This window comes from Parambassis ranga, chromosome 8, assembly GCF_900634625.1.
Source record: "Parambassis ranga chromosome 8, fParRan2.1, whole genome shotgun sequence".
Classification (NCBI taxonomy): domain Eukaryota; kingdom Metazoa; phylum Chordata; class Actinopteri; family Ambassidae; genus Parambassis; species Parambassis ranga.
In genome coordinates this window covers 5,478,221-5,506,216 of record NC_041029.1, presented here as the reverse complement: position 1 = coordinate 5,506,216, position 27,996 = coordinate 5,478,221, and the positions used below count along the sequence as shown (strand labels likewise).

General features: G+C 42.5%; 2 protein-coding genes across 12 annotated transcripts; one reads left to right on the top strand and one right to left on the bottom strand.

Annotated features, from left to right (window-relative positions):
• Nucleotides 1-348: 348 nt before the first annotated feature.
• Nucleotides 349-21,303, bottom strand: sun1b (Sad1 and UNC84 domain containing 1b). 10 transcript variants are annotated; one of them, XM_028412495.1, is made up of 24 exons: nt 18,170-18,286; nt 16,933-17,056; nt 16,388-16,485; nt 9,498-9,686; nt 9,062-9,315; nt 8,710-8,964; nt 8,486-8,620; nt 7,949-8,074; nt 7,169-7,252; nt 6,598-6,708; nt 6,344-6,463; nt 6,146-6,239; nt 5,508-5,566; nt 4,997-5,187; nt 4,632-4,907; nt 4,450-4,542; nt 4,126-4,217; nt 3,903-4,047; nt 3,468-3,794; nt 3,261-3,345; nt 2,475-2,590; nt 2,218-2,385; nt 2,044-2,136; nt 349-1,968 (listed from the first exon to the last, which is right to left on the bottom strand). In XM_028412495.1, exons 2-24 carry the CDS (start codon nt 16,942-16,944, stop codon nt 1,852-1,854), a joined length of 3,240 nt encoding a protein of 1,079 aa, XP_028268296.1. In that variant the 5' UTR covers nt 16,945-17,056; nt 18,170-18,286; the 3' UTR covers nt 349-1,851. The 10 variants fall into 10 exon arrangements, with proteins under 10 accessions (XP_028268296.1, XP_028268300.1, XP_028268298.1 ...); XM_028412499.1 differs by lacking the exons at nt 16,933-17,056; nt 18,170-18,286 and adding an exon at nt 21,193-21,279; XM_028412497.1 differs by lacking the exons at nt 16,933-17,056; nt 18,170-18,286 and adding an exon at nt 18,742-19,034.
• Nucleotides 21,304-21,983: 680 nt separating this feature from the next.
• ccp110 (centriolar coiled-coil protein 110) lies at nt 21,984-27,529 on the top strand. 2 transcript variants are annotated; one of them, XM_028412038.1, is made up of 14 exons: nt 21,984-22,119; nt 22,660-22,871; nt 23,308-23,436; nt 23,837-24,959; nt 25,046-25,167; nt 25,322-25,481; nt 25,558-25,664; nt 25,918-26,034; nt 26,128-26,229; nt 26,310-26,426; nt 26,706-26,779; nt 26,892-26,957; nt 27,028-27,087; nt 27,170-27,529. In XM_028412038.1, exons 2-14 carry the CDS (start codon nt 22,707-22,709, stop codon nt 27,243-27,245), a joined length of 2,418 nt encoding a protein of 805 aa, XP_028267839.1. In that variant the 5' UTR covers nt 21,984-22,119; nt 22,660-22,706; the 3' UTR covers nt 27,246-27,529. The 2 variants fall into 2 exon arrangements, with proteins under 2 accessions (XP_028267839.1, XP_028267840.1); XM_028412039.1 differs by lacking the exon at nt 27,170-27,529 and having other exon boundaries at nt 25,322-25,493; nt 27,028-27,091.
• Nucleotides 27,530-27,996: the final 467 nt, after the last annotated feature.

Genomic DNA, 27,996 nt, shown 5'->3' with positions numbered 1-27,996 from the left:
CTTTCACTGAATGCAGGGTTTGGAGGATCAGAAACCTTTCTTGGAAGCTTCTCATGTGGGCCCAACAACACTCCAAACTGCTACAGCCTGCTCTTCAGCTTTCTTAGCAGAAAGCAAAGGTGAGAATGTCACCACAGACACCAGGTCCAAAACTGCAGTATACTATAAAATAGAGTCTTACGTGGTGCTAAAGGGCTTCTTAAGAACTGGTTGCATAAAGTGTACAGTCTTTGAGGGACCCTCGTTTCACTTCGGCATCTCAGATTTAGTGTTTAGGATGTTAATTCCACAATGACTCTACATAACTGATGTCAAAGCTCAACCCTGATGCCTGACTCAATACGTTTCTTCAAAATTAAAGTCTTTATTGGAATACATTCCAAAGCAGTTAAGTCATTTTATGACTGAACAAAATAGCCATTTATCTTAAAAAATGTCCCATGATGTTTCCAAAATGCACTGAACAGCTTTTTGACAAAATATACATCGCTGTAACTCATCATATCTTGCAGCCACTAACTGACTTGTTAATAAATAAGATTGTGAACAAAACGTTTTTACACATAACCTTTTAGACTTACCCAAACCCAACCAAACCAAAACCCACAACACACCCCTGCTTTTCAACAAATTATTCCTGTGAGACCCGTGCCACAAACATTTGTCTAACAAGTTGCTGCAGTGCGTCCTTTGATATTATCGACAACAACCCTCCCAAAAATAAAACAAGAAAACAAGCAAACACAATGAGTAACAGTAGAAATAATGGTAATACAATAATGACGACAGGATGATTATTTTTTTTTATAAAGCAACACTGATAAAAGTAGATATTATAAAGGACCGTCTATGAACAATGAAATATACAGATTACATTCCTTCAGGGTTTAGTGGGAGTCCATGTCAGGAGGACATTTAACCGAGCTGGGGGGGAGGAGACATCGGATCACGTCTCAGTACAGACAGAAGAGAAAACGCACGTTGTGTCTACAGGATTAGAGTTTATATTAATCTGCTTTAAATAAAGATTGGTAATTTGACATCCAGGCAAAGGACGTTCAGAGAGGACACGTGCACTCTCTGGTAAATCCATAATGCAGGGTATGCTTCCAGAAAAGTGACATGCTAAGCTGTGATCCTTTAGTCCATCCTCCTAATAGTTGAGCCACACAGAGCTCAGGTCAGTGGTTTTATAGTGTTGCTGTGGAGTTAAAGGAAACTTGCATCAAGCCTCCACTTGAGAAAACATTCAGAGCTTGTCCATAGGCAGCATGTTCAGTTCAAAATAAAGTTTTTAGTTATGGCTATGTGAAAGCATGAAGCCACGCCAAGGATGTAGTCGATCTAACATATGTTGACAGCAACAAAAGGGAGTGCCTGGACATCGTCTCAGGCAAATGTGCAGTGGCCTTTACCCTGAAAATGGTCAAATAAAACGTAATGAGAAACAAAATTAGATAGTGTGTGAAGAAATGGTGGAGATGAGTCTGTAAGCCCCGCCCATTTTATGTGTCGACGTTCCTTGTAGAGGTGGGGTGAATTTGTTGGTCTGGGCTGATTCAGTGCAAGAGACCTTTAATAAAAAAAAGGGGGACTTTCAGCTTCTTCTGTGGTTCTGCTTCACTTCTGCAGTCCTTGTCAGTCTGTCCTGTGATTCTCTCTATAATACAAAAACACATGTTCATGTTTCAGTCTGAGAACGTCGCTGTAATAATCCACAGCCCGTGTGTCTTCATGTATTTTTTCATACGAAAAAACGTCCAAAAAGTAGTGCAGAATCCCGTCTGTGTTTAGGAAGTTGGCGAAAGCTATTTGTAGATAGGTGGTGTGCTGTGTGTGGAGGGGGGTGATTCACTGAGGGCGGGGTTCTCCATGGACTCTGAAGCGGTACAGGCAGGTATATTCTGGGTGACCCCAGTTTGACAGCACCCGCACCTCGATGATCTGGAACGTCTTGTCATTTTGCTCCTGAAAGACAGGAGAGGAAATATTTAGAAAGTGCAGGCAGCGAGGGGATTATTCTATAATACCTTAAAAAGTTACCTTAACAGGGAACGTTTGAAGAGACTCCCCATCTTCCTCATACGTGTAGTGCCCCAACAGCTTTCCTTCTTCCTGGTACTCATCTTCTAGACCCTGTACATGAAAAACAGAACAGGCCTTAATCATCAGTACTTTTATGTGATTAACAGGGCTTTATGTCAGTATATTTCTTACAAAGACAGTGAAGTCGCGTGGGGCACTGGTGATGTTTCCTGTTGGGGACAGGGCCTTGGGGATGTGCTCCAGGCAGAAAGATGTGGGCAGGATTCTCAGGGAGAGCCGGATCACCAGATAGCCCTGAGAGCCTTTAAAGGCCCAGCAGTTCCCGGGATAAACATCAGGCTGACAGAGAAACAAGAAGACAGGACTTTAAGATGGTGCACAACATCAGGGAAGTGTTCCTTTCTCGGACATGTTACAGTAAGACTCACCTGGATGACAACACGTGGAGACTGGGAGAAGTACCAAAGCGGCAGGCCAAATAGGCTCATCAGGGCCGTCTTGGTCTCGTAGGTCTCAGAGCAGCGGGTACTGAGGATGCTGCCACCTGAAGAGGAATCCAGAGGGAGAGCTCGTCATAAAACAAAGCTGAGACCATGTGTATATGTGTGGCTCTGTGCAACAGATTGCTGCTTAAAATCGTTTGTGAGCTGGTTTTATTCATCAAAATTACAATTTTTGTTTCATTCTATTCAAAGCATGGTTCTTCATTGTTATTAACCATAAATACAACTCACTGACTGTTGAGTTAACTGCTTGCAGCAGGTAAACTAACCTTGAGCCAGCATCTTCAAACAGAAAAATGCTCACTTATACTTCACGAGTATTTTTTTCATCCTCCAGCAATAATACACTATTCCCTTCGAGTACCCTCAACATTAATAATAATAAAAACAAACAAACAAAATCTGCTTTGAGATTTATTTTTTGAGATTTATTTTTCTTTAGGCAGATAAATTCTAAAAATCCCTTATGTTTTCTGATACGTTTCCTTGGTCTGTTCTATTGTGCATACAAGACAACGGTCTGCTCAGTGACACAGCAGACAATAAGGTCTGAGCATTTGCCATTAATACCCGGTCATCCTCAAGCCTGTTAATGACTTTCCCCTTGTTGTGTAACAGACATACAGTAAATTATGGAGCAGCTCGCCTGTTAATCCCTTGCAACTTTCACTATAGAGTTAACTGCTGACTTCTATGAAGGCTCCTTCTTACCTCCAGACTCCAGGGCGTAGTCCACCAGGCCTGTTCGATCCTGAGAGTAGAGCTTCAGAGCATTCTGGACAATCAGCTTTACATGCTGGGGTAGACACAACACAATAGGTTAATATTACACAAACATGGCAGCAAAATACATTTCAAGAGCTAAACTTAGATTATATGCTCCAGATCTAAATCCACCTGACTGTGATAATCCATTACCTCTTCTGTCAGTCCCTCCGATGCAGAAGCATGCTGGACAGTTCCAGTTATTGTCTGAACGAGGGTCTTGGCTTGGGACTCAGCCTCGCCCAGTGTCTCAGCCCGGTTGTGCTCCAGCTGCTGTGATATGTTTCTCAACATTTTCAGTTCCAGTGAGGCCAGTGCAGCCTGCAGGTCAGGTGAGCTCACGAACCGCTGGGACAGCCAAAGGACCAGGGACTCGGGCACCTCCCCCTGCTCGTCTCCTGATGCACCGCTGCCATAGAACAGAGCCTGCAACTCTTTACGCACTTGGGAGGACACCTGGGAGGACACCTGGGCTGAAATCTGAGGAAGGGATACACAGGTATACAATGGATTAAAACGTTAATGTCCAGAGCATCACATAAAAGACTGAACCAATTTAACTCAAACATTAATACAGATGTAACTTACCGTCTCCTGCAGAGTGTCTAGCTGCTCACACCTGCCCTTGCATCCCGCAACACCCTGCAGCTCCTGTCTGATTTTAGCCAGCTCTAACTCAAGTCTCTGCACCTCTGTTAGCAGAGCATCGTGGTCCTCCTGCTTCACGCCCACACTGAGCGAAAAACAGAAACCATATGTGAGCTTTTGCAACATTACTTAGAAAAACATCGGTCCACATTTATAGGTTTACCTGACAGGAGCTGTGTCCACGGCTGGAGTGGCAGCCTCTTTCTCTCTTTCCTCCTTCTCATGCTCAAACTGCTGCTGCTTCTGCTGCACCTCCTGCAAACACATATACATACAGGCATGACCAGAGGCAGCAAAGAAAAGAAGAGAACAGAAAACTCATTATTTTGATCAGCCTCGTTATCAGCCTCATAAGGAAAGCTGGGCGATCAAGGAAGAAGTGCTCCTTTAGCTTTTAGAGTAATACATTTTTTAGAATCACACTACAGCTATGAACACACCACACTGCATTTGCAGGGTGTCTTTTCAGTGAACCTGCTCTACATACCTCAGTCTTGACTGCCAGCTCATTGAGGAGCAATTCTAAATTCACCAGTCGTGCTGTGTGACTCTCTTGGTTCATTTTCTGCTGATCCACATTCTGCAAGAGAATAAAAATTTTCTGTATATTTTTATATCCTAACGAAACAAAAAAATTCCTTTGTAACTCCCAATATGCGCTCGTCCTACCTGTGCAGTGTGTGCTCTCTCCTGCTCAAGCTCTCCTCGCAGCACACCAAGTCTCTGCTCCAGGAGCGAGGATACCCACACTCCCAGGCTCTCCCTGTCGGTCTGAGTGTGGAGCTGCTCCTTCAGGATGCTGTAGAGACCTAGAACATCACCGTGACGCTGTTCCTGCTTCTCATTGTCCTGTTGCACTCGTTCCCACAACAAAACTAGCTGATTCTCAACACGTTCGAGACGCTCCAAGTCCACACTAGAGACTGCAGCAGGGGGAAGGATTGGCTGGAAGTGAACAAAACACAAAAAGCGTAGAAAGGAATTAACACTCCGTCTCAGTGCTTTCTAATAAGGCTTTATGGTTTTTCTCTTACCGGCGCCTGTGAGACTGGTGTGGCAGGGGTGTGGTCCAGCTGACTCTCAGGTACAGGAGCAGGAACAGAAACAGGAACTGGGTCCAGTTTGGACAAGAGGGTGAATTGAGACACAGGACGCCACTCTGTGAAGTTTATGGCTGGGAGGTAGACAAGCAGGGTAGTAATGGACGGACCCCATAACCATAAAGCTGCATATACAGAAGACAGAGAGAGGAATTAAACCCTTCTCAAGTTTAAACTCAACTGTAGACATCTAATCATTCAGTTTCTCCAATAAACACAGTAAACAAACATCAAGTGTGTTTCTGTTTTTTATGTTGTATATATGTGTGAACTGCAGCGAAGATGACCTGAATCTGGTCCTAGTTTTTTCCAGCACACCCTGGGGACCTGTGCTGGTTATAATATCTACTGCTTCACTACAGATTGATTTTGCTCCCCATGTGCTCACTAAATGGGTTACATCTGTGACAGAGGAATGGAGTACATCAAGTTCCCACACACTCACCGAGCAGGAGCAAGAGGGGCAAAAGGAGCCACAGGAGCTTCCAGAGTTTGGGAAGGCATCTGAAACACATTGCCACCCAGATATATTAGACAAAACGCACAACTGACAGAAAAACATGATGTAAATTTTACTGCAAAAACAAACAGGTGTCAAATAACATTCCTTTGACTCTGCATTACAAATGTACCATCAACCCTAAACAACTCAGCCATGATCACTGTCACAGTCAATTACAGTTTACTCCTCTGCCCTCTCCTCTCCCTGCTGTGTGTGCATCCACTTCAAATGTGCACTTTGTGTCTGGGAAACTCTCAACCCAGGTAGTGAACAGCAGATACATAAAGTGAACAGAACTTCACCACATCTGTGTTATGAAATACAAGCACACCTCAAATATCCGGAAGGTAGGACAAAAATGTGCAAAGGGAATCTGACCTGAAGGCACGACAGAAACAGGGAATGTGCCTTCTCCAGATGGAGAGGGAAGGAAATAAAAACCAATGCTGTGCTCAACAGATCAACTTTGCTGCCTTTTATTGATTTTTGGGCTTTTTTATGTCCCATAGTTGATGTTACAGTGGTTTATTACATAAATATCTGTTCTTCTATGTTTCATAAAGATAATGGAGGCCACTTACCGTGTTAAAAAGAAGACATTGAGGAGAGACATGAGAGACACCAGCTGGTACCATCCTGTTGCAAGAAACCACAGAAGTCCCCTGCCTGCTTTCACTGAGCAGAAACAGAAATATAGAAACACAGAAAAGGAGAATGCGATAAAACCATGGTCCCAAAGAAAGGATGAACACAAATACCAAAACAACAGGGTCACCAACCTGGAGCTGACACAAGCATCCAGAAGAGTGTGAGCAGTCTCTGTGCTGCTGTCCCAACACCAGATGCTAACGCTTTGCCGGCTCTCATCACACAGTAACCTGGCTGGAGGAGGCAGTAACCTGGAAGACAGGGTACAAGAGGAAATCCTTATGGTCTGTTCTTACAAAGCTATAGACATGTTAAACTTAAACATACACTCTTTAACAAGTGTATTTACACTGTGACATCATCATTAGGAGAAGTGTATGTTAACCTGCATAAACTAGGACGCACCACAGCGCCCCCACCAGGCGCCCAGCCCTGGAGGACTGTGTGAGGAGGACGGTGTGTGTTTCAGAGTGCTGCTTCCCTTTACAGTCATCACCTGTGTGTGCCAAAATGATGGCAAGCAGGCAAGCAGAATGTACATAAACAAATGTGCAAATCAACTTGGACATATTACAACACAATATTGCAAATTATCAAAGCAGAACAGATTACAATGAAACAATCAATAAATTATATGGAAAAAAACAAAACAAGTAAGCCACCAGCATGCACATTGCAATGTTAGCAGTGTATATGATAAGAAAAAAAAACAACTTTAAATGGGTTTGCTGTGGACTCCTGAAATAAGCCTGTGGTTGAAACCTAAGTGAAACAGAAGCCAGGTCACTACGGTCACAGGCTACTGGCTAGTTAAAGCAGTTCACACAACCTTTGCTCGCTGATCTTGACACAGGTCACGCATATTATTAACTTTGTCAATCACATGCAACAAAACATGTACTGAGGGGGAGGAGAACATGCGCCTGCTGTGTGTGTGTGTGTGTGTGTCTGCTTACACAGGGAACCATTGAGATTAAGATGTGATGCATCTTCAGTCTCCAGATCCTTCACATTCATGCTTCCACAGAAACTTGAGTGAGCTGCAACATACAAACATTTAACACATGTATTATACATTTGCACAACAAAACAACTTTCTTGTCAGCATCACAACATTAGGATAAGAAGAACACCACAGTGAGAGGTGTGGAGCCTCACTTCTGGAGGAATATGGAAGCAAGAAAAATAACAGTGAGAACTGCTAGAAAGAAGATGAATAAAGGTAGTGAAACTCTGCAGTATGCCAGAAATAATGCTAAGCCCTTGTGTGAATTAAAACAGCCAAGTGGTACTTTAGGTGCAAGCTAACACAACTTTTTGTTTACTGAGGAAGTTGGAAAGTACAGTATATAATCAAGAGATGGGACACTCGTGGGTCCCGTGACTTCTGCTTGAGAGCAATTCCCTTAAACATGAGAGCTAATGAACTAAAAACGTAATGCATCACGTGGATTGGCTTTGGTTCCTAGTATACTTCCTACTCCAGAAATAAAAGGCATACATGTGAAAGTGAAAGCTGGGGGGAGGCAGAGAAGAGATAAAAAGAGAACTAGAGAGATAAAACAGATTATTTGAGTCAATCCTGCTTCAAAACAAACAGGAAGTCTCTTTATCCCTTAACAAAAAAGCAGGAACACAGGAAGGAGAGAAACTGTGACAGAAAAGAGTTTCAGATGAAGGGCGGCAGAAGACATCAGGAGCTGTGACCTTTGCCCTCTGTAGTAACGAAAAAATACCTTGTAATTCATAGCCATTGGCCGGGTAGCCCATCCTGTGGAGAGTGAACTGCTTTAACAGCCACAGTTGCGACAAACTGGAGGACACCACTTGTCTCAATGATTGCGAAAACGATGCAAGGACACCTAGTGACACACCAGTCCATATACCTGCCATTACTTGAAATGCATGTTTGGGTCACAAAAAAAATCATAATAAAGTCATAATAATATTCATAATAGTTATAATAGTCATAATAAAAAATGGTTAAAGGATGAAAAAGCTGATGCATATGATGGAAGAAAATCCCCCAAAATCCTCAGAAAGACGAGCAACCCAAATGCAAGAACAGCAAAATATAAAGAGACAAACAGAATGACGGTAAGCAGGAAAATAAGGGTTTAAAATTAGCTGCACAAATCTTATGTAGTCAGTCAACAGCTGACAGAGAATCTCACTCTGTGCTGAGTGACGATGGAAACTGCCATGACGAAAAACCAAAGAAGAAAAAGAAGGAATGGCGGGTGAAGTTTTAAGAATGTTACTTGTTCGTATACCTTTTCCCGGTGGACTTTTGGCCTTTGAGCCTAACCAGCGCATACTGTTGAAAAGCAGGGTGATTAGGGACACTATGGGGGCCAGAGCTTGTTTGCTGTAGCGCGTACACATGTCAGACATTGACATCAGGAAACCTGGGGAGAGACACCGCTACGAATTATACTATATTCTTAATATAAACATTTAACAAAGACATACATGTTGTCCTTTAACCCAGGCTCACCTGTCTTGTTCCTCTGACTCCTGTCTTTGGTGTATATCCTGGTGAAGGGTGAGGATGAAGAAGAGAGGGCATCAGTGGAGAGTTCTGCAGCTTGAGATGATGACGAGGATGATGAACACCGTGTGTTTAGGGAGTTGCTCTTCTGTGAGTGTAAAGAGCAGTCTTTGCAGATGTAACCATTAATGAGTGAAGAGTGGGACTTCGATGTGCTGGCGTCGCCATTGACACTTGATGAATTGTGGCTGGAACTCTGGCCTGAGGGATTACAACATGTTAACACATATTTAGTCATTCACTAAGACACATGGCGTGAAATGATTCTGTATTATATAATCTTTATTTTTTTACTGACCCCAGTGTCCATCCACAGACGTTCTTGTGGTTGTTTGGGTTGTGGTGATGGTGCGCTGCCGCAGATGTGGCTGTCCCAGGATGATGTTGAGCTGAGAAGCATCAGACCCGGTGATGCCTTCCTGAATGTGGCTGCTGCTGTTGACTGGTGTGGCAGCAGATAAGAAGGAGAGGTTTTTCCTCGGTGTGGGAGTTTGGCTCAGGGATAAAGACAGAGTGCTGGAACTGGACTGCTGCTTTCTGCTCCGCAGTGTCCTGGAACAGCAGAGATGGGAAACATTCTAGCTGTGTAGTTTTAGTTTAAAAGGAAATTAACTACATGTTTAGAGCACGCTGATAAACTCCTAATGGACACTTGGGTAGCGTGGTGATTACCACTCTATTAACAACCCAACACGAGAGATGAGTCAGAGGCAAGTGACCCTTTCCAGCCTCACCGTGTTTCCCTCCTGGTGCTAGTGTAGCTGCTGCTATGGCTCTGGGAGTGATCAGCCAGGTTCTCGCTGTTGTAGTGACTGGCACTCGTCTGCAGACGCAGGCTCCGCCGTGACATCCTTGGTGATTCGTATACTGGAGCGATCTGGTGCTCCTTCTCAAACTCTAAAGCTGCTGAGGAATAGCTGGAGCTGAGAGAGAAAGAGATGAGGGAGGGTAGGAGGAACAGAAAGACAGAAAAATGAAAGGAGGTATTGCACGACAATTATTAACAAAGCATGGAATTTGTTTTACATTTGCTGAATGGAAATCCTTTTGGAAATCAATGCGGAACAGAGATACATTGCACTCGTCCTGATCTGTGCCTCATCAACAAGACAACTTCAAAGATGTGAAAACAAACAAAGCCCATTTATAGAGCTGTGATGGTCTAGTTTCCTGCAACAGGCAGTGTTCCTAACAGGAAATGAGTCACTCACAACAGGGAGAGAGAAAACAACACAAAAGAAGAGGCACAGTGTGTCTCGGAAAGTTGAACTGGTTTAAAAAAATACACCAAGCAAAGATTCCTAAGATAGCAAAATGAAAAAAAAAAAATACTACTCTCACTGCAGTCCAAGGCTGTAAAGTGTAAGTGGAAACATACCATGAATGTTCGTTGCCATGTTCTACTATGACTCACAGGGCCACACCCACCTGGCATTCAGAGTAGGAGCTCAAAGCCAAGACCAACATTCAGAAATGACTAACAGTCAACAGGACTGCAAATATTCAGTGTAAGCGCTATATAACACTACATAATGTCAGGTGTACATTAAATGGCAAAGCAACTACACTTTATAGGAATCATTAAAAAAAATATACTAATTTGTTTTTGCTTACAATTACTCTCTTCATAGCCTTCAATGGTCAACTTAAAAATCTGTCATTTTTCTGTCACTGGGGAAACTCAATGTTTAATTATTTTGCTTTTATATTATCATTTTATGAAACAACTGCAACACGTGACCCATCATTAGTTATCAATGACAGGCCTGTGTGCATGCCCATGCATTGTGATGGTTGCTCCCTGGCCCTCCCTCTGGTTTTAAACCCTGAGGATTACACTCTCCCAGTGAGAGCCAATTATGTGCTTTTATCCTCACTCTGCTGCCTGCTGATCCAACTGGCTCCTCTCTGAACATATGACCAGGGCAGTACCTTTCCCTCTGTTGGTTGGAATTGACGAAGCCTTTGCTGCCAATTATTAGTCAAGGAGTAAAGATGTAAGTATCAGTTGTACAGCACTAGAGCCCTTGTCATTTAAATAAGCATAACTTTACATATCTGCTAGATTTACTCGAAAGCTCTTCTTCCAACTCTGGTGAAACATCCCAATACATTTACACTGAAAACAAGTGTTCAATACAGACAGGAATAGCTATACCCTGCCAAAATGAACAAAACAATTAGACCAGAAGAACGACAGAGACTCAGATGACTCTGGTGGCTGTAGTCTTAAGCAGAGGAGTGAAAAAAAAAAACAGCACATGCTTCGACACAGAAGGACTGGTTATCAACACAATCCATTTTCCATCATGTCTACATTCAAATTTGAAATTCAAATACTGGAAAATAGCTGTGGGGCTGTGCAGTGGTTTTGCAAATATATTGTTAGAAATCCATTAGGTCTAGTGCACACTGAAAGCACTGAAGGACATTATTTTATTGCTGACTCTTAAAGTTGCAATTCACAGCTTCAAAGATGCTCCCAAACCTAATTTGACTGATAGGTCTTCATTTCTGCAGACACAATTTAATTTACAACACTATGATGTGATTCAGGATTTCATGGTAACATCACTAAATGCCTGAGGTGTGGGAGCTTTATTGGCGGATAAGGTGTGGTGAGAAAGAAAATATGTCTGTCTGTGTAGCCTGCAGCCCAGTACAGACATTAACACAACCTTCTGCACTACATCACACTTTTACACAGTGTTTATTTTAACAACACAAAGAGAAGAAAACCTCCATTTGATTTTTACAAAACAAACCTTGTATGAAGGTGCAATAGCCCCCTTATTTTTAAAATGTAACAACAACATCTGATCAGAAACTGTAAACAACCTTTATTTTTTAAACCCTTTTTACTTGTTCTGAGTATTCAAATTGATCCGTGTGCTACTCTCTCCCAGGCAGCTCCCACGGCCCACATCAGGGATATAAATAGAGATGGACATTGTGCTTTCAGAAACAAGTGAAGAAGACACACTTGCAGAGACAGAAAAAGAAGATGTGTCCATCCTGTTTCCTGTAACTTCTCTCTGCAAGCTTTGAACTTCATCCCATATTCAACGCACAAAGCCAAACTTTCATACAATACACACTTTACTAGCAAATAATATACTGCAAAACAACAACAAGCATGCCGTATGGCAGTCATGATACAACACTATCAGCAAGTTTAAATAATTACACTACTGCACAACTACACTGGAATCACATATTCTAGATGAACTACAGTTGGAGATTGGATCTCAGTAATTCATCCAGGTGTAAATACACAAATGTTTGCCTCATTGAGAAAGTATCTACCCATGGAGTGAAAACAACCCTTCAGAGTCTGCTCCTTGACTTATCAACATGCTCCAGAGACATCAGGGCAGTGTGGAGATCACCACCACCATAAACACCAGCTGCCCTTACACTGCCTGCTTTACATAATGTTGCAAAAACAATGAAATCCCTTCACAAAAGCAAAAGCAAAACACAGTGTTTATTGTGTGCTACTGAAATGTGAGTGGTACATCTAATTAAAATGTGTGTATTTAGTTTTTATTTGGTCTTCGTGTGAAGGTAATGTTTGGATTTGCAACACTTTGGGTGGTTGTACTTCCTCTTTCTGTCTCTACACTGGCACATGGCATTCTTCCACATGGCATTCTGCAGTTGCTAGGGATGTCTGTGAAGAGTGTGTTCTAATTGCAATACACACATAATGTGTGTATTAATACAGTTTACAAGCAAAGACAATGCTCTTGTTCTTTGCCATCCTCACAGCAAATGGTTTTTGTGTTGATATTAAGAAAAAAATATTTCATTACGTTACGTTTCATACATTCTTTAATCAGGTACAACACAGGAGTGCAACACACTGGCTACCATTTGTTTGCTCGTTCTCTCTCTCTCTCTCTGTGACAAGCATGCACACCACCTTGGAGATTATAGGAACCATGTGAGTTATAAATCTGAGTTTCAAAACCACAAGTGTGGTTACAATAACTTTGCCCAAAGAAGCGAGCCAAAACAACATTTGAACACAGGCAAAAGAAAATAAGATGCAGACTAGTGTCCCTTATTAATCTTTAAGAAAGAGCAAAAACTGCCATTCAAGTTATTTGAAAAAAACTAACCTTTGTTTACTTACTACTTACACACTGTGTGCGTAGTAAGTAAAGAGATTACTGTCCAACCATGTAACAGATTAAAACAACTATTTACATGCAACAATACTTACGGATGTATGTAACTGCCACTTAAAGGGAACTATTTAGACCAATCACAACTAAACACCTGTGTTATAGATGTCTCTTGTAAACAGTACAATATGTGTTATCTGGAAAGATTGCATGCCTGGGCAGATTTGAAATGCACCATGCTGAATTCTTCATGGATTAGATCTGTGCCAACAACAAATCATTTTATACTTGTTGCAATTTGGCAAACAGACCAAATATTTTTATTTATTGCCAACAATTTACTTAAACCTCCTCCCTGCTACACTATGAGACAAGATTGAGCTTTCTGTGTTTATATTCCTCTTAGTTTGTTCCTTGTAGACACAGTATCATCAGTGCACATCACATTCTGACTTGTTGTTTCCCTTAACCATCACAGAGAGGAGAAAGCCATTGCTTTTGAAGCACTGAGGCCTATATTTACCGGAGGCAAGCAATGGGGAGTGAGGGACCAAGCAGAGAGTCTTCAAATTTCCATCCAACTATCTCTGGGTGGGTAGGATTTGGCACTGTGATTATGATCGTTCCAGCCCACCATAATTTTCCCTCCCACCGACAGCACTTCCCTTCTGCCCCACACTCTCTCTGAAAGTGTCTTTCACTCTCCACGCTATAGCACTATAGTGTGCTCTTTCATGTTGCTTTGGTTGCTGTGGAGACCATCCTAAACTGCTCCCTGGCTTTAGAGCGAGTGTGATCAGGAGCACAGGCTGGACTGGACATACACCACATCCAAAGACAAATACTATATCACAGATGAGCCAACTGTTCATGCAATGCTTGCAATAAATAAGCATGGTACAGGCTACGTCTTCAAAATCCAGCTGCTGTCGTTTGCTTGGCTCTTGACCAGTAGTGCATGTAACAGAACACAGCATGGCCACATGTCAAAACAACTGTGACGGCAGAGTGAACAACAACTGCCCGGCTGGCACTCAGCTCACGCTGGCTTTCGTTGCAACACTGAACCTTGTATTGTTGACACACACATGCAAGTCTGAAATTACCATCTGTGCATGATACGCTCTCTAACATTTATTTTAAAGTCTGATACAAAAGCATAAAGCAAGAAAAACACATGCAATTGCATTTAAATTTGTTGTACTATAGCAGTTTGCAAGCATTCCTCTAGTACGTCTTTATCTTGAATTCTTTTATCAGCTACTTTTCTGTTACTATTTTGGAGAAAGGAAATACCATATAAAATAACTTCACCAAAACTGCTACTTACAACTGTCAGTTTAACTATCATCTATGAAGGGAGAAAAAAGACATTCCACTCAGCGGCCCCACTGACCCACTTCCATCATCATAAAATATGAAGAACCTGACTGCATGATTAAAGACAAGACACACCTGCTTTCTTGGGTGTAGTCAGCCTGTTTCTCTGGAGAAGGTGCAGCCACATTCTCAGTCACTGAGTGTAACATACGTTAGACTTTCAAGATGTTAACCACAAAGATTCATCTTGAAATATCTAGACCGATTTTATCTGATGCAGATAGGCCAGAGTGCCAGTAAAAAAAAAAAAAGTTCACCATTCAGTCCCACAAGTAGTATGTTACAGTATCATGCTCTAATAAAAATATATTGTTTCTCCCCATGCATTTAGAATTACGGTTGGTAGTCCCTGGTATGGTGGAGGCTCTGCAGAGCTCAGTGAATCAAGAGAGGGGGAGCATGCCTTCATTGTTCTTTCTCTTGGACTTTTCAGTGCCACAAAACTTGTCACTGCTCTTTTGAGTTTTTACAACAGATGGGCCAACGGTTTCTGTCACCTGACCCTGTTTGTCTCTTCACTGTGCTCTTGTGTTCACTGTAGCCTATGCCCACACACATACCACACACAGCCAGCTTCTAAAGTCTGAACACAATCAGTGGAAGCTTTAAATATATTTACTAGTTAATTCATTATATGAGACCAAGAGATCTCACTGTATTCAGCTCAGCTAATTTACCTTCCATCAAGTTTGTTTCTCATGAGAATTAAGACTTATCAGACTCTCAGTTGCAGTATACACAGGCTAATGAAAACCACAGTTCTTTCAACTAGTTAGTCAAGAAGCATAAACTATTAGTCTAATCCTGGGATCAGGGCCACGGTTGTGACTGTGTGGTTCATTAATAGCATCTCAGCTGACTGCATTCAAAAGAACACGATTAGCTTGTTCCAGTCTTTCAGTCTACCTGGCAGATTCCAGTGGGGTGTCAGGCAAGCTTTTATGCATTCATCTTATTTTGCCCCAGTCCACGGGGTGACTCACAGGACCTGTTACTAAGACTGGATTTCAAACTGCTAATGTAAAAGCATCTTTGTGCTATAATGCAAAGATAGACAAAACCCACCTGCAGCTGACAAACGAGATATAGAACACAACTAATATAATTAGAATGCAACACATAAGGAGACTGCAGCCTGAATTTGTTAAGGTAAGTGGGGAGAAAAATACATGCACGCACAGCACATTCTGCAAGACCCAGCTGTAATGAGAGGCCTTGTTCTAACTTGACTTTACGAGACACTTCTGAATTCTTACAGAAAATATGCAAGTTTCTGCTCCTAAACGTCAAAGTAGGCAAAGCACAGGGGAAAGTGATGTTTCATTTCTACGGCCTACACGCCCTAATGCCACTCTCTATGCTGACAGCTGCTGACAGCAACAACGCACCGCTAAAGACACCAACATTTTTGCACATGCAGAGACCTTTCCTGGTGAAATGTTGAACACGCCTAAAGCATATGAAAGCAACTGAAGAAACAATGAGTAGAGGATGGTGCTGGAAAGCTACAGTATTTATTTCCAACGATACATCTGAACACCGACTGCGATTCTTCTTTTGACATACTCATAATATATAGATAAATCTTTGGTACATTTTACGTTTTTACCCTGTGCAAGTCTTCCTAATTTCCCACTAAGCAAACGAAGAAACAGCCCAGCTGAATCATGAGGCTGACTCATCGAAACCACAACCACAGGGTATTTTTAGAGGGAGTTACTGATTTTTAAACTCAAAAAACAACAATGTATTTCCAATATATTTCAAATGCAAGATAATTATCACAAATCTACACCAGATAAAGAAAACCACAACCTCATCAAAAGCAAGCTGCATCCTATGTAGTGGGTGCATTGTTGTTAGAAGGTTTGTCTGCCAAAGCAGCACGCACACAAGCAGAGATGCATGTAAAAGGGTGATATGGCAGTTAAGAAACCAACAATAATAGTATTAAGTTTGATATCACTCAATATCATGCTCTGTTCATAAGCACAAGCACGACACTAACATCAAGAATATTAACTCTGTGCTTCCTGAGGCCACAAATGACATGCACGTTGCAGCTGAAATGCACCGAGTCTGTCTGACACTGCATTCAGCATATCACAGCTCACCTGAGAGAGTAAGTATAGCCGGTGTTCTCTGGAGCACACTGTGGTGGTGTGTATGTGTGCAGATGGGAAAAATCCATGGTCATTCTTCTTTGTTCAGACTGCAAGAGTCAGGATGCAAGGGACAGAACTCTTAGCCAAAGCTGACACAGTGGAGGAGAATAACAAGAACAAACTAATTTCAACGCACACACATACACACACAAAAGCATGCACTGCCTTGTTCAGTCTGTCTCTTGAAAAGAAATGAGTTCTTCCACAGAGCTCAAGTTTTGCCACCCTTTAACAACATTTTAAAGATGTAGAACTGCTTCTACACAAATAATAATCCAGCAATGGTAAAGTCCCAGCCTCTTACTACATCATTTCTAGCACTATTCACTGGGGTCCTCTCCAAAAAACACACAACAACCAGTTAGTGCTGCGCTTTACAATAAAGTCAGAAAGCCTGGCAATGGCAAGCCCTAAGGAGAGCTGCTGGACATTCCTTTTCCTCAATAACACAACAATGCTACTGTGGTTTTGCCTGTGCTTGAGAGTTAGCCAACCTCTTCTTGCATGCTGGCTCAAGCTGGGTGTTGACGAAGGCTACGGACACCAGTGAGGCTGTAACGAATGTCTCGTCTCTTCTCCTCTGGTCAGAAACAGGCAGGCAGCCACTGGTAAGAACGGCTAGTGGAGACAGGACAGAGAGAATGACGATCCTCTTTCCCTTCGTGTTACGCAGACTCCTCACCCGGACAGCTACTCCCACAGTGCCTGCTTGAGTAAGCTTGGTATTATGAAACCCAGTAAAACGGCAAGGGGTGGGGCTGTTTTTAGGCAATGGGTGGGAAGCAACTGGCCTGAGAGGTTGAGCTTCTCACAGTGAAACCTGTAGTGTGAAAACACTCTATGCAAATACTGTCACACAGAAGTTACCAGAAACAACTAGCTAACCTTAATGTAGCCTAAAAAAATCCTACTTTAGTTAGAATGTTTTTGTTCAGTATTAAGAGGACAGCTACTTCTTACAAGGATGTAGCTGCAGATGTTGTAATGACACATCTTGTTTTGTAGGATAAATAAGGATAAGCAAAATACCATGAGCAGCAATAATAGCAAACTGCACCTTTCAAAAACAATTATTTCTGTACTCCTTTGCATCACTTTAAGCTTCATGTACTGATATCTATGTGAACATCAGAAACAAATATTATCCAGAACTAAACAAATTAATGTCATGGTTATAAACATGTTTATTAACAGTTTAAACCTGCTCCATGAGACATAATTAATTCAAAAACAGCATCTACTTGATTGGTGCTGACTAGCCACTGGGCCGCTACTCAAACTTACACTCATTATTTTAATCAAATCAGCAGAAAAAATACAGATGGCTTTTACTGAAATCCACCAACAAAATCTCAACACATAATCTTAATCATCTATTAAATCCGACTCCAAGTCTCCGAGCCGAGAAGAGGGATAAACAGAAACAAATACCCAAAAGCCAAGGGGACTACTTGAATTCAGCCAGGATTAGTTTTTTCCCCCAACATGTCAAGTGGTGCAGTGAATCATGAGGCAAGTGCTGAATGTGGGCATTCTAAAAATGAAAAATCAGACTCAAGACATTGAATCCACCGGGCTACACCTCTCCTACACCACGTCCTGTGATTACACCACATCCTAAATAAATTAAAGAGCAATAAATGTTATCAGTGAAACTTTCAATGAGGCAATTAGTCCTTGAGCTCATCATTCAGGAGACAGACTGAACAATAACATCCTTCAAAAACTCACGTCACACGTCTGCTTGCTGCCTCTTTTACGCAAACCACCTGCGACGAGCAGGGCAGACAGTGGAGTCCTGCGACTGGTCCAACTGTCTCATTAGCCTCACAGACCTGATCAAACGTACTGCAATAGTAATCTGCAGATAGAGTCCGGTCAAATGACGCAAGCCCCGTTACATTCTCCCACTGCCCAGTGCTAAATTTAGACGCTGGATGTATTTAGGCAACACCGTCGTCACCCAGAAAGCACTGACTTACATGCAGCGACGCACTTACATTATTCTGCACTGAACATTAATGTTTTAACACTTCTCAATCAAATCATGCATTTATTACCTGCTACTAATATTGGACAACACGTTTAATATCAGGTGGTGTCGCAGGTGTGTAAAAATGACCCAACAAATCAGGCCTGAGACTGCGTTAGCTGTCAAAACAGTTGTTGGTAAAGGAGCGCAGCAAAGACAGAATATAACACACACACACACACACACACACACACACACACACAGACACACACAGAGTCACGCATGAAACGAGTAGGTAGCAGGTGGCATTAGTAAGAGCATGTCAACTTGCCCGCGTGGTTACAGTCCATGTATGTTATTATTCTCTAAGAGCGTAATCCAAAAGGAACCAGATCCACGTATTACGATCAGGGACGAAGAGCGAACTTCTGCCAGCGTCCCGACGCGCGGGACCTCAACAGTTAATTAATGCTGCGGAACCACAGATCCTGCACGTTATTTCCACGTAGAAAGACACAAAAGTTTACAAGCAGCTAGTGACTGTTATGCTAGTGCACGACAAGCAGATTTCCAAAATGGCTTCCCGGGCGTAACAAAGCCAGAAGGATCGCTGCCGTGCTGGTCCTCCCACTTCCAGGCCTGAGCGCACACTTCAAATCTATTGGAGGACAGCGGCACTGCAACGGCGGCCCCAGGGCTGCTGCTGGTGATCCATGCACTGACAGGACCCGTCTCACACTATTGTCTAAATTCAACCGCTAGAGGGGACTTCAGTCAGGATTATTAATCCCATCATCTCAGTTACCATAACGCCTGGTATCCTGTCTCAGTTCTGCACCCTTTCAGTTTAACCAACCCAGGGAAAAAAATACATTATTAAACATTTACATTAGAATGCTAATAAACATCTGTACTATAATGCAGCAGAATAAAAACATGATAGTGTTTTTCTGTGGTGAAATGACATCAACACTCATGAAAACTAGTTGGTATGGACACAATTAAGATTAAGATTAAGATTAAGAAACCTTTATTAGTCCCACAATGGGGAAATTGCATTTTTTGCAACGGCATACAGACAGCAAGGGATAAGTTATATATACATTATAAAATAGACTACCAATAAAAGATATATACATTATAAACAGTTTACATATTAACAGTTATTGCACAGGTGAGTGGAGGTAGAAATTTTATAAACAGGTTTATAAACTGTCCATAGTGCATCAAAAACTAAATAAATAATTTATTGTACACTGTGGTGTGAGTATCGCACCTATCAGAAGTGTTTAATGTAAGTTTTAACGTGCATATTTTAATATGAATAGGCTTAGATATAAAGCTCCTGTGTTAAAAGAGTCAGATTTAAACTACAGTCGGCTGCTGGAGCACAAAAGATGATGCAAACAATGAGCAGCTCATAGTATATGGCAAACCAAGAGAGGATTCTGATCAAAAGAGAGTTTAAGGTAAGATAGCATACTCTAAAATCAATAATCAAGGATCCTTTACTACCACTAACAATGCTCCCCCCTCTGTGCTTCATTCACCAGTCATATTACTGTATCAAATCTACTTTTCGACCAAATCCAGATCAAGGCTAATCACACCGATAAGAACCTCATTACCTCTTAATTTGGCCTTTAATAAACTAATACAGGAAAAAAAGATTACAGTGAGAGAAGTTCAGGTCCAATTGGTTCGTCTCAGAGGACTTGACACAACATAACACTCTCACAGCAACAGAGGAGGACTTTATCGTGTTTCAGCAATGACACAAGCACCAAAACAGAATTATGTAGAAATAAAGCAAGTAAAAGAAAAAGAATCAGAGAGTTTTATCCCACAAAACAGGAGAGTCCATTTAGGCCACATGTGATAGTGATAATACAGTGATAAGGAAACAAACAAAGATCTTCCCGGAGCTGTTCAAACAGTCCTCTGGACAGCAGTTTGTCAACAATAAAATTCACACATAGCTCTGAATCCTAGTCTGAACTGATGAGGCGCCATCTGCTGGACAGCAGCAGCAAAACCCGTCTTTGGCTCAAATCTTCATTCGATCTTTGGACCTAATAACAGAAGCTGGCAAACACTTCACAACAGGACCATACACAGCTTTTTTAATAGACCAGATAAAGCTTAGCTGTCAAAATCTTGATTATAACTCGTGCAGGTGCGTTTGAACTGAACACTAGTATGAACCATGAATGTAGTCTGAGTACAGAACAAGCACATGGAGGAACATCAAATACACTAGTACTACTGCTGCACATAAACAGTTTGGTGGCGGCTTTGAAGAAACCGGAAGTGTCCGGTGCTAAAGTCCCCCTGCTTTGCATGGATGCGCTGCCAGCTAACATGAAGTTTGAGGAAACAGCTACAACAGGCGTCAGTAGGTGTCAGTTAAAATACAACTGCCTGCACACAACTTATTAACACAGTTTGTTACAGTTAGCGACACCTCTGTGCTCATTTAAGGACCCCAGTAATAAATAAGGAACGAAACAAATTAGCCTAGCTTCCCAAAAACTAAAAGCTGAAGTCAGTCTTAGTCTCTGTGGGATTAAATGTGGGATTAAATGTGGGCTTGCTCTTTGAGTTTCTGACCGGTACAATAATGCACAACACACAACAAACCCACGGAGACACAACACGTCTCCTCTAACACAGCACCAAGCGTTCAGGACAACAGTTAGATTAAGATTAAGATTAATAAACCTTTAGTGACACCACACTGACACGTACAAAGCTATAATAGATTATAAATGTAAAAACTCACACGCTGACTGTCGCGTACTGTGGGTAAACTTGCAGACAGTTGTCCGTGTACTCTGCTGAAAAGTGGACCTTTGCTCTAACGTTTGCCTTTCCCGCACACGGTCACATTTTCCGTTGCGACACTCACGTCACATGCGTCAGTCCTTATATGGTAAAAATGACCATATATGGGAGATACCGGCCCAACGTCACTAAAAGTTGACTTTCAAAATAAAACAGCAACCTTCGTGTGGCCACTGTCAAACATAGAAACCCATTGAGTGTTAAGAATTTTTTTTTTAAATAAATAATAAATTACAATTTTAAAATTTAATAAAATTGCCACAGAAAAAAACGTAGAAATATAAAATAATAAATAAAAATGGATGAATTAATAAATAAATACATATGAGTTCCTCTGTTAATAACCTAGCATAACAAATAAATAAACTGGATGCTTGTCTGACTATTAGAAGTAATTTTTATCACTTATCAAACAGAATTCAGCTTATTGATTTTATTTCCACGAGATCATTTCCACGTTCATTGGAACCCAGACGTCATTATTCGGAGATACATTCTGTTTTATATGAGATATATTTAAGTATAATCTTCTTTCTTAGTCTCTCATTCTCCTCTGTTCGAGATGAATAATTTAGATCTTATCACAACACTTTATATCTCATAATTATGAGAAGCTTTCCCATTATTATATGACTCAGTCATTTTCTAGCTTAATGGAATGCGGCCCGCGTCCTGTTGCTAGGAGGCGCTGTTGGAGCCCGGAAGAGTTAGACATGAAGACGAGGATGATGCTGATGGTCAAGCTGAGATTGAGAGGAGAAACGTGAGAGTCGCTGCTGAAGCCGCCGCCCTCTGTTTGTCCGTCTCTAACACAGTCGGTGGAGAGAAACCAAAGGAGCTCTCACCTTTTTCCTCCATCTTGCAGGTAAGAATGAAACATGGGCGTAGCGCTGTCAGCTGCCACTTCAGCGGCACATCTGGACCATGAAACGTGGGGTGTCTGTAGGCTATAATAAGGCGACTGAAGACCACCACAGCAGCATCTCATGTACATGAGGTTGATCGCAAACATAACCGGGAATCATCAATTTAACAGATAGACTTTGACGAGTAAATGACACAGGAACTACGAGGTTGTGTTTTTATTGATTTAATAGCAGCTGTGCACTGAAGCTAACGCCCTCTGATACCTGTCTGTAAAAGGGTCTGTGCTGAAAGACGGTTCAGAAATAGAAAGCTGTATTGATCAGATTCATTCCCACGACACACGGAAACGGAAGTCAGTCAGTCTAATAGAAAGGAATGGCAGGAATGTGATGAGGTTGATAAAAACACTAAGACCAGACAGACCCTCCTTTGTTATCCTGCTCTTCCACTTAGATACATCTGATGGTAGAGATTCAACCCCAGTTCAGTCTAACATGTCTTCTGGATGTAATTCCACATGTTCCTTTTAATTTAACAGCTTGGCTGACGGAGCTACATGGTGTGTGTTCCCCGTTCAGAGTGTGGATGTGTGGGTGTCCAGAGATGGAAAGCTATGAGGAGTTCTGCCTGCGGACTTTGGCTGTACTGCAGGAGGAGAGGAAATTCAAGAAGGCGACATGTGAGACACTGTGTCCACTGAAGGCTCGCTCTGCCATTCGCTTCCATGGTAGAGCTGTGCTGTCACCTCTGGTAAGGAAGAAACAAACTAGGCATGGCAGCTCCTGGGCTAAAGGGAAGACACAGAATGCAGCTGTGTCTTCTTCCTCTTTCTTTGAGTAATCAGAATTTGCAGCCACATTAAAACCCCTGTCAAGGATTGAATATCTTATATTTTATGACATGTTTTATACCTGCATGGGAAAAGATGATGGCAGGATGCACTACAGGAGGAGGGCAGGTTTGCCTCCCCTGTGCTTTTATTGCTAAGACAGGTCAAAATGTCTCCCTAGAATGAGAGGTCTCTTAGATCAGCAGTTGGCTGGAGAAAAAGAAACAACGTAATTGAACATCAAAGCTGTTTGCTGCTGACAAAATGAGTTTTCTGGAACAGTCAGATGACCGTTAGGCTGATGTGAATGGAAGGGTTGTTACAGGATTCCCTTCAGTGTGTGTTTTCTTTATCCAGCTGAGTGCAGAGCAGCGCAGTGAGATGTGCGGCTACAGGCAGAGGGCGGCCCAGCTGGAGGTGGACAGACAGAACCAACAGAGAAACAAGCTTCTGGCCCGGGTTCAGGACATACTGGATCACGCTCAGGTCAGTATGATCCAGATCACATGCCTGGGATTCAGTGGAAAAACAGATGTCCCATAACATGAAGTAGGTCTGTGTGCAGCCCAAAAACTAAATTACAGTCTGTGCTACAATCTCCAGAGAGATCTGCAGACTTAAATACAAGCTGACTATCAAAGCAATGTGCTATTTTTACCTGTATCAATGAGGCAACCTACAGAGAATGTCTCTTCATTTGGCCTATAGCAGCCGGTGGTCACAAGACAGTGTTGATGAGTGCATTCACATAAAAGGGGCAGTGTGTGCACCATATTACAACAACAAACATGGACTATCCTACAGGCAGGCAGCATTCTAGAAACATGTATACATGTGAGGCACTGGGTTGATGTTGTTTAGTTTGTTTCCTTGTTGTCTTCCACAGACACATAAAGAACTGAGCGATGTGGTCGACAAGCCGCCAGCTTCCCCCAAATCTACCACAGTCAGTGGTTACACTCTGGTCACTGACTCACCGGGGCTTCCCAGAGACCCTGGTTTGGAGCTTCAGGCAAATGATCAGCAAATCTCTCCATGCTTAGAGTCTCCCCTTGTTAATGGTTACAAAGCAGTGGAGGTAGTAAAGGTGGAGAGCCAAGAGAAGAGTGAGGAGGATGAAGAGGACGAAGAAGAGGACATCAGCCTGGACAGCCTTCTTAAGAGATCGAGGGAGTATGTGAAAAGAGAACAGCGTGGATCGGATGTTGTTCCCACCAACACCCGGGGTCCACCGCCTGAGTCTGAAGAGAAGAGTTGTAACCCTGGCATTGAGTTTGGATTCAGTCTGCACCACAGCCCAGTTGGCCCACCCCAGATTCAGCATCCAACTCTGTATGAACCAAGTTCTCCAAAGTCTGTCTGCCTCTCACCGGCTCTGCCAGAGCAGTATGCTCGTCTCCCCAGCCCAGAGTCCAGCATTAGTCCCCGTCCCCAGAGACGTAGACCACGACCAGTCTCTACAGGGACCATCCATATATCGTTTCCCATTGACCCAGCAGACCTCATCCCTCGAAGCCCAGGAAGGTCTGCAGAAGGTTCTGGAATTGGAGACTGGGGAGAAGCTCGACTGTCCACAGATCCCTGGGATTCAGTGCTGAATGAAAGCGCTAACAGTAGTAGCACTCGTAGATCCAGTCACTGCGCAACCAGTCCAGCACAGGACACCTTTAGCCCGGTTAGTGCCCCCAGCCCGATGGGACCCCACGACCATCTTGCTACAGGTTTTCGCAGACGCTGCCACACCCTTGACAGCCAGTTGCATAGCCAATACTCTGGAGCTGAGCACATAGACCGCAGTCAGGAAAGGGTCCCTCGCTTCATGGCTGGAGTTACGTGGTTGGGTCCAAGCCGGCATTCTCCTGCAGCTTCACCAGCTCTGCTGAGGCCCTCTGTGACTCCTGACATGGTCACACTCAGGATGGATCCCAACCATTCTCCCGGGCCAAACAGTGGCAGGAAAACACCGACTGTACTCAGAAATACAACAGACACACAAGTCAGCAAGACAGGTCAGTCCTTCTTGAACAGTTTTTTTCCACTTTTTATTTTTTCAAGCTTGAATGCGTAAACATAAACATTTGTGGAACATTAACAGAGGAGAGCCAGCGGCGAGCACAGACTCTGGAGGACATACAAAGGCGTTTAGAGGAGGAACATGCCCTGCAGATGACTATGCTGCTTGCTGAGCAGGAGAAAGAGCAACAGCGCCTCCGTCTGGTCAGCACATGGAATCACACAGTATCCATAACATGAGTTTTATTTTTGGAGTATTGTAAAAGGCAACAACAAAACAAAAGAGAGTGCAGATAATGTGTTACATAATGTGAAGTACTAGTCGTGATAAGTGTGTGTGTGTGTGTACTGCGTTTAGGAGCTTCATGAGGCAGAAAGAAGACTGAATGAGCAGGGGTGTGTACGGCCTCTGAGTGCAGACGCCCGGAGTTGTCGGGCTGTGACTGACAGCTGTCCTGTCATGAGTCCCTCCTACCCAAGACTAAGCCCTGCCCACACACCATCTGAGAGATCACCTGGTAACACTATAGGTAGCAGTAGTAAAGCGTCTGAGTCAAATTGGCCCTAATGAGTCTTCTGTTTCTTTTTTTGCAGGTTTTCCCAGTCCTGTACCATCTGGTGTATCCTCTCCCTCTGTCCAGTCTCCTTATCTATGGGGCTCCACTTGGGCAGCTAGTAAACCTCGCACAAGACTAAGTCTGGTGAGTGTACCCTCCAAATGCAGACTGAAAACCCACAGGCTGCCCATAACTACTGTCTATAAACTAGTTAGTCTGATCTCTGATGAATATTCATTGATTTGTAACCAGTTAATCAATAATTAACATTGCCAATATACAGTATATGCCTGACATGCAGAGTATGGATGTGTGGGTGTCCAGTATGTGCAGACACATCACCCACTTGTGGCTGTGGGTAGTTTTAATTTTAAGGACCTCGTCGTGTGATCTCCAGGTTCTGACAACAGAGCAGCAGAGAGCGTTCTGTCTAGTCGGCGCCATCGTACGCGGCTTCCTCACTCGCAGACTGCTTAAAACAGAGAAGGTCAAACACATGCGCCAAACCATTGTGGTAAGATTACATGTTTCCACCTCTACACAAAACATGCACAACTAACTGAAAACACCATGTTAATAAATGTGTAATGTGTATATATATCTTTAGGATACTCAGGAGTTCATCCGTTCATTTCGAACTGAAGCTCCACAGAAGAAAGGCACCTACTCACCACAAGATCTGTCCCTGCAGGAGAGAGTCAAAGCCCAGGTATGACACAGCACAGTAACAGTATGACAAACAAAGCTCCACTTTTCTTTATGCTCATGTGTGCGTCCGTTGTCCCTCAGTTACGTGCTGCCCTTTATGACGTCCATGACATCTTCTTCGAAATGCCTCTGGGGGACCGATTAGCGTTGCTGCAGCAGGACAGGGAGCTGCGTGCAGAGAGGAAGCTACGAGACATGGTACAGGCCTGTAGTCCAACACAGAGACACATTTTATCTTAAAGTGACATTTGTGGCTTCCTGTTTGGCTTCCTGGCACTTTGTCGTTGTACTATCTCTGACTTTGCACTTGTGATCTTACTTCTACTTGCACTTTTTGAGCACGGATGAAAGTGCTGATGGGGGGTTAATGCTGTAACTAGTGTGTTAAATCCTGATGCTAGTGACTTAGTGACTTTCATACATGACTTATAGTGCATTTCCCATACATCAGCGTTTCCATCATGTCATTTCCTGTAGGAGAAAGCCAAGTGCCCCAAAGAGAGAGTGATTCTTTCTGCTGCCACACAGAGGTCTATGGACAGGAAAAAGAGGTATGACAGTGAAGAAGAAGACGGCCTTATAAACAGATAGGATGGGGTCTAGATGTATAATGAGTTTCAGTGGTCACCAGTGCTCTTATTGTCTGTATTTGTTGTTATTAAGGGGGAGTGAATCCCCAGCACAAGTCAGCAAGTTGCAGCAGAAGCCAAAGAGCCCCACTACCAACAGGTAGTATATGTTTTTCACACATATTTCAGTTGTAGCCTCCAGAATTTCTCAACACATTTTTCTTTCTCAGAGTCATAAAGCCAAGCCAAGGACAAAATTCTAACGTTTCAGGCCATCTGAACCGCCAGGGGTGAGCCCCACTGGACTTTTATTTGCAGTTTTAAAGCATTTCACCCTTACTAAACTGAGGTCACTGCTGTTTTTCCTCCCAGGAGCTGGCACAGGAAGACTCCAGAGGACAGAGTGAGGCGCTCAGACAGCCTGAAGAAGCAACACTCACTTGGTTAACACATGACACGATCTCCCCTTAACCTGTGAACTTGAATTTTTAGTCCTTAATTAAACAAACTTGACACCACTGAAACTCAAATCAGCGCTGCTAACATCATGACGTTCTTACTCTACCTGGTGAAATTCATGATTGTAGACACTACCACACTTTATGTAGATACACATCATCACAGTGCTCTTGTCTTGACAGTTGCTGCTTGCAAGAAATTGTTTATGTCATTAACTGTTATGAATAGGATTCTCATATGGTTGAGTATTTATATAACTAGATAAAAAAAGTATCCAGAAGAAAGTTAGAGATAGATGGAAATAAGTCATGTGTGCCTATAAGAACAATGCCTTTGCTTTGTGTTTAGCATGCATGTAGTAGTTAACAGTGCTTATAGCTCTAATAGAATAAACATCACTTTCCTACTGACAGATACAAATATGATATTTAGGTCTGTATTTATTAATGTACATTTTTAAAGGGCTCTGAGTACCTGTTTGTGCTTTGTTTTTATTATTTATTGGTGCCAAGTTTATAGTAAATTTGTCAAAATGTGGCTTAAGTCAATGCCTTTTAAAACCAACCTAATGTATTTGTTTACACCCTGGTGTGCTGTCACATTAATGTAACTTACATGTAAACATATGATCTTAGCACATGTTAATGAATGGGTCACATTTGTTGTGTTGATGCTTTCCACATTCGTTGTGGCATTATTTATTAATTTATTATTTTTATTTTTTAATTTAAATGACAAAT

What these genes read in the sequence shown, in the direction of transcription:
- ccp110 (XM_028412038.1), top strand. Translation starts at nt 22,707, where the DNA reads ATGTGTGGGTGTCCAGAGATGGAAAGCTATGAGGAGTTCTGCCTGCGG. An exon ending in ACATACTGGATCACGCTCAG is followed by an intron (nt 23,437 to 23,836) that starts GTCAGTATGATC and finishes TGTCTTCCACAG; the next exon opens with ACACATAAAGAACTGAGCGA. An exon ending in ACCATCTGAGAGATCACCTG is followed by an intron (nt 25,482 to 25,557) that starts GTAACACTATAG and finishes CTTTTTTTGCAG; the next exon opens with GTTTTCCCAGTCCTGTACCA.
- sun1b (XM_028412495.1), bottom strand. An exon ending in GAGTCAGAGGAACAAGACAG is followed by an intron (nt 8,621 to 8,709) that starts GTGAGCCTGGGT and finishes GTCTCTCCCCAG; the next exon opens with GTTTCCTGATGTCAATGTCT. An exon ending in AGCTGGCAGTCAAGACTGAG is followed by an intron (nt 4,218 to 4,449) that starts GTATGTAGAGCA and finishes ATGTGTTTGCAG; the next exon opens with GAGGTGCAGCAGAAGCAGCA.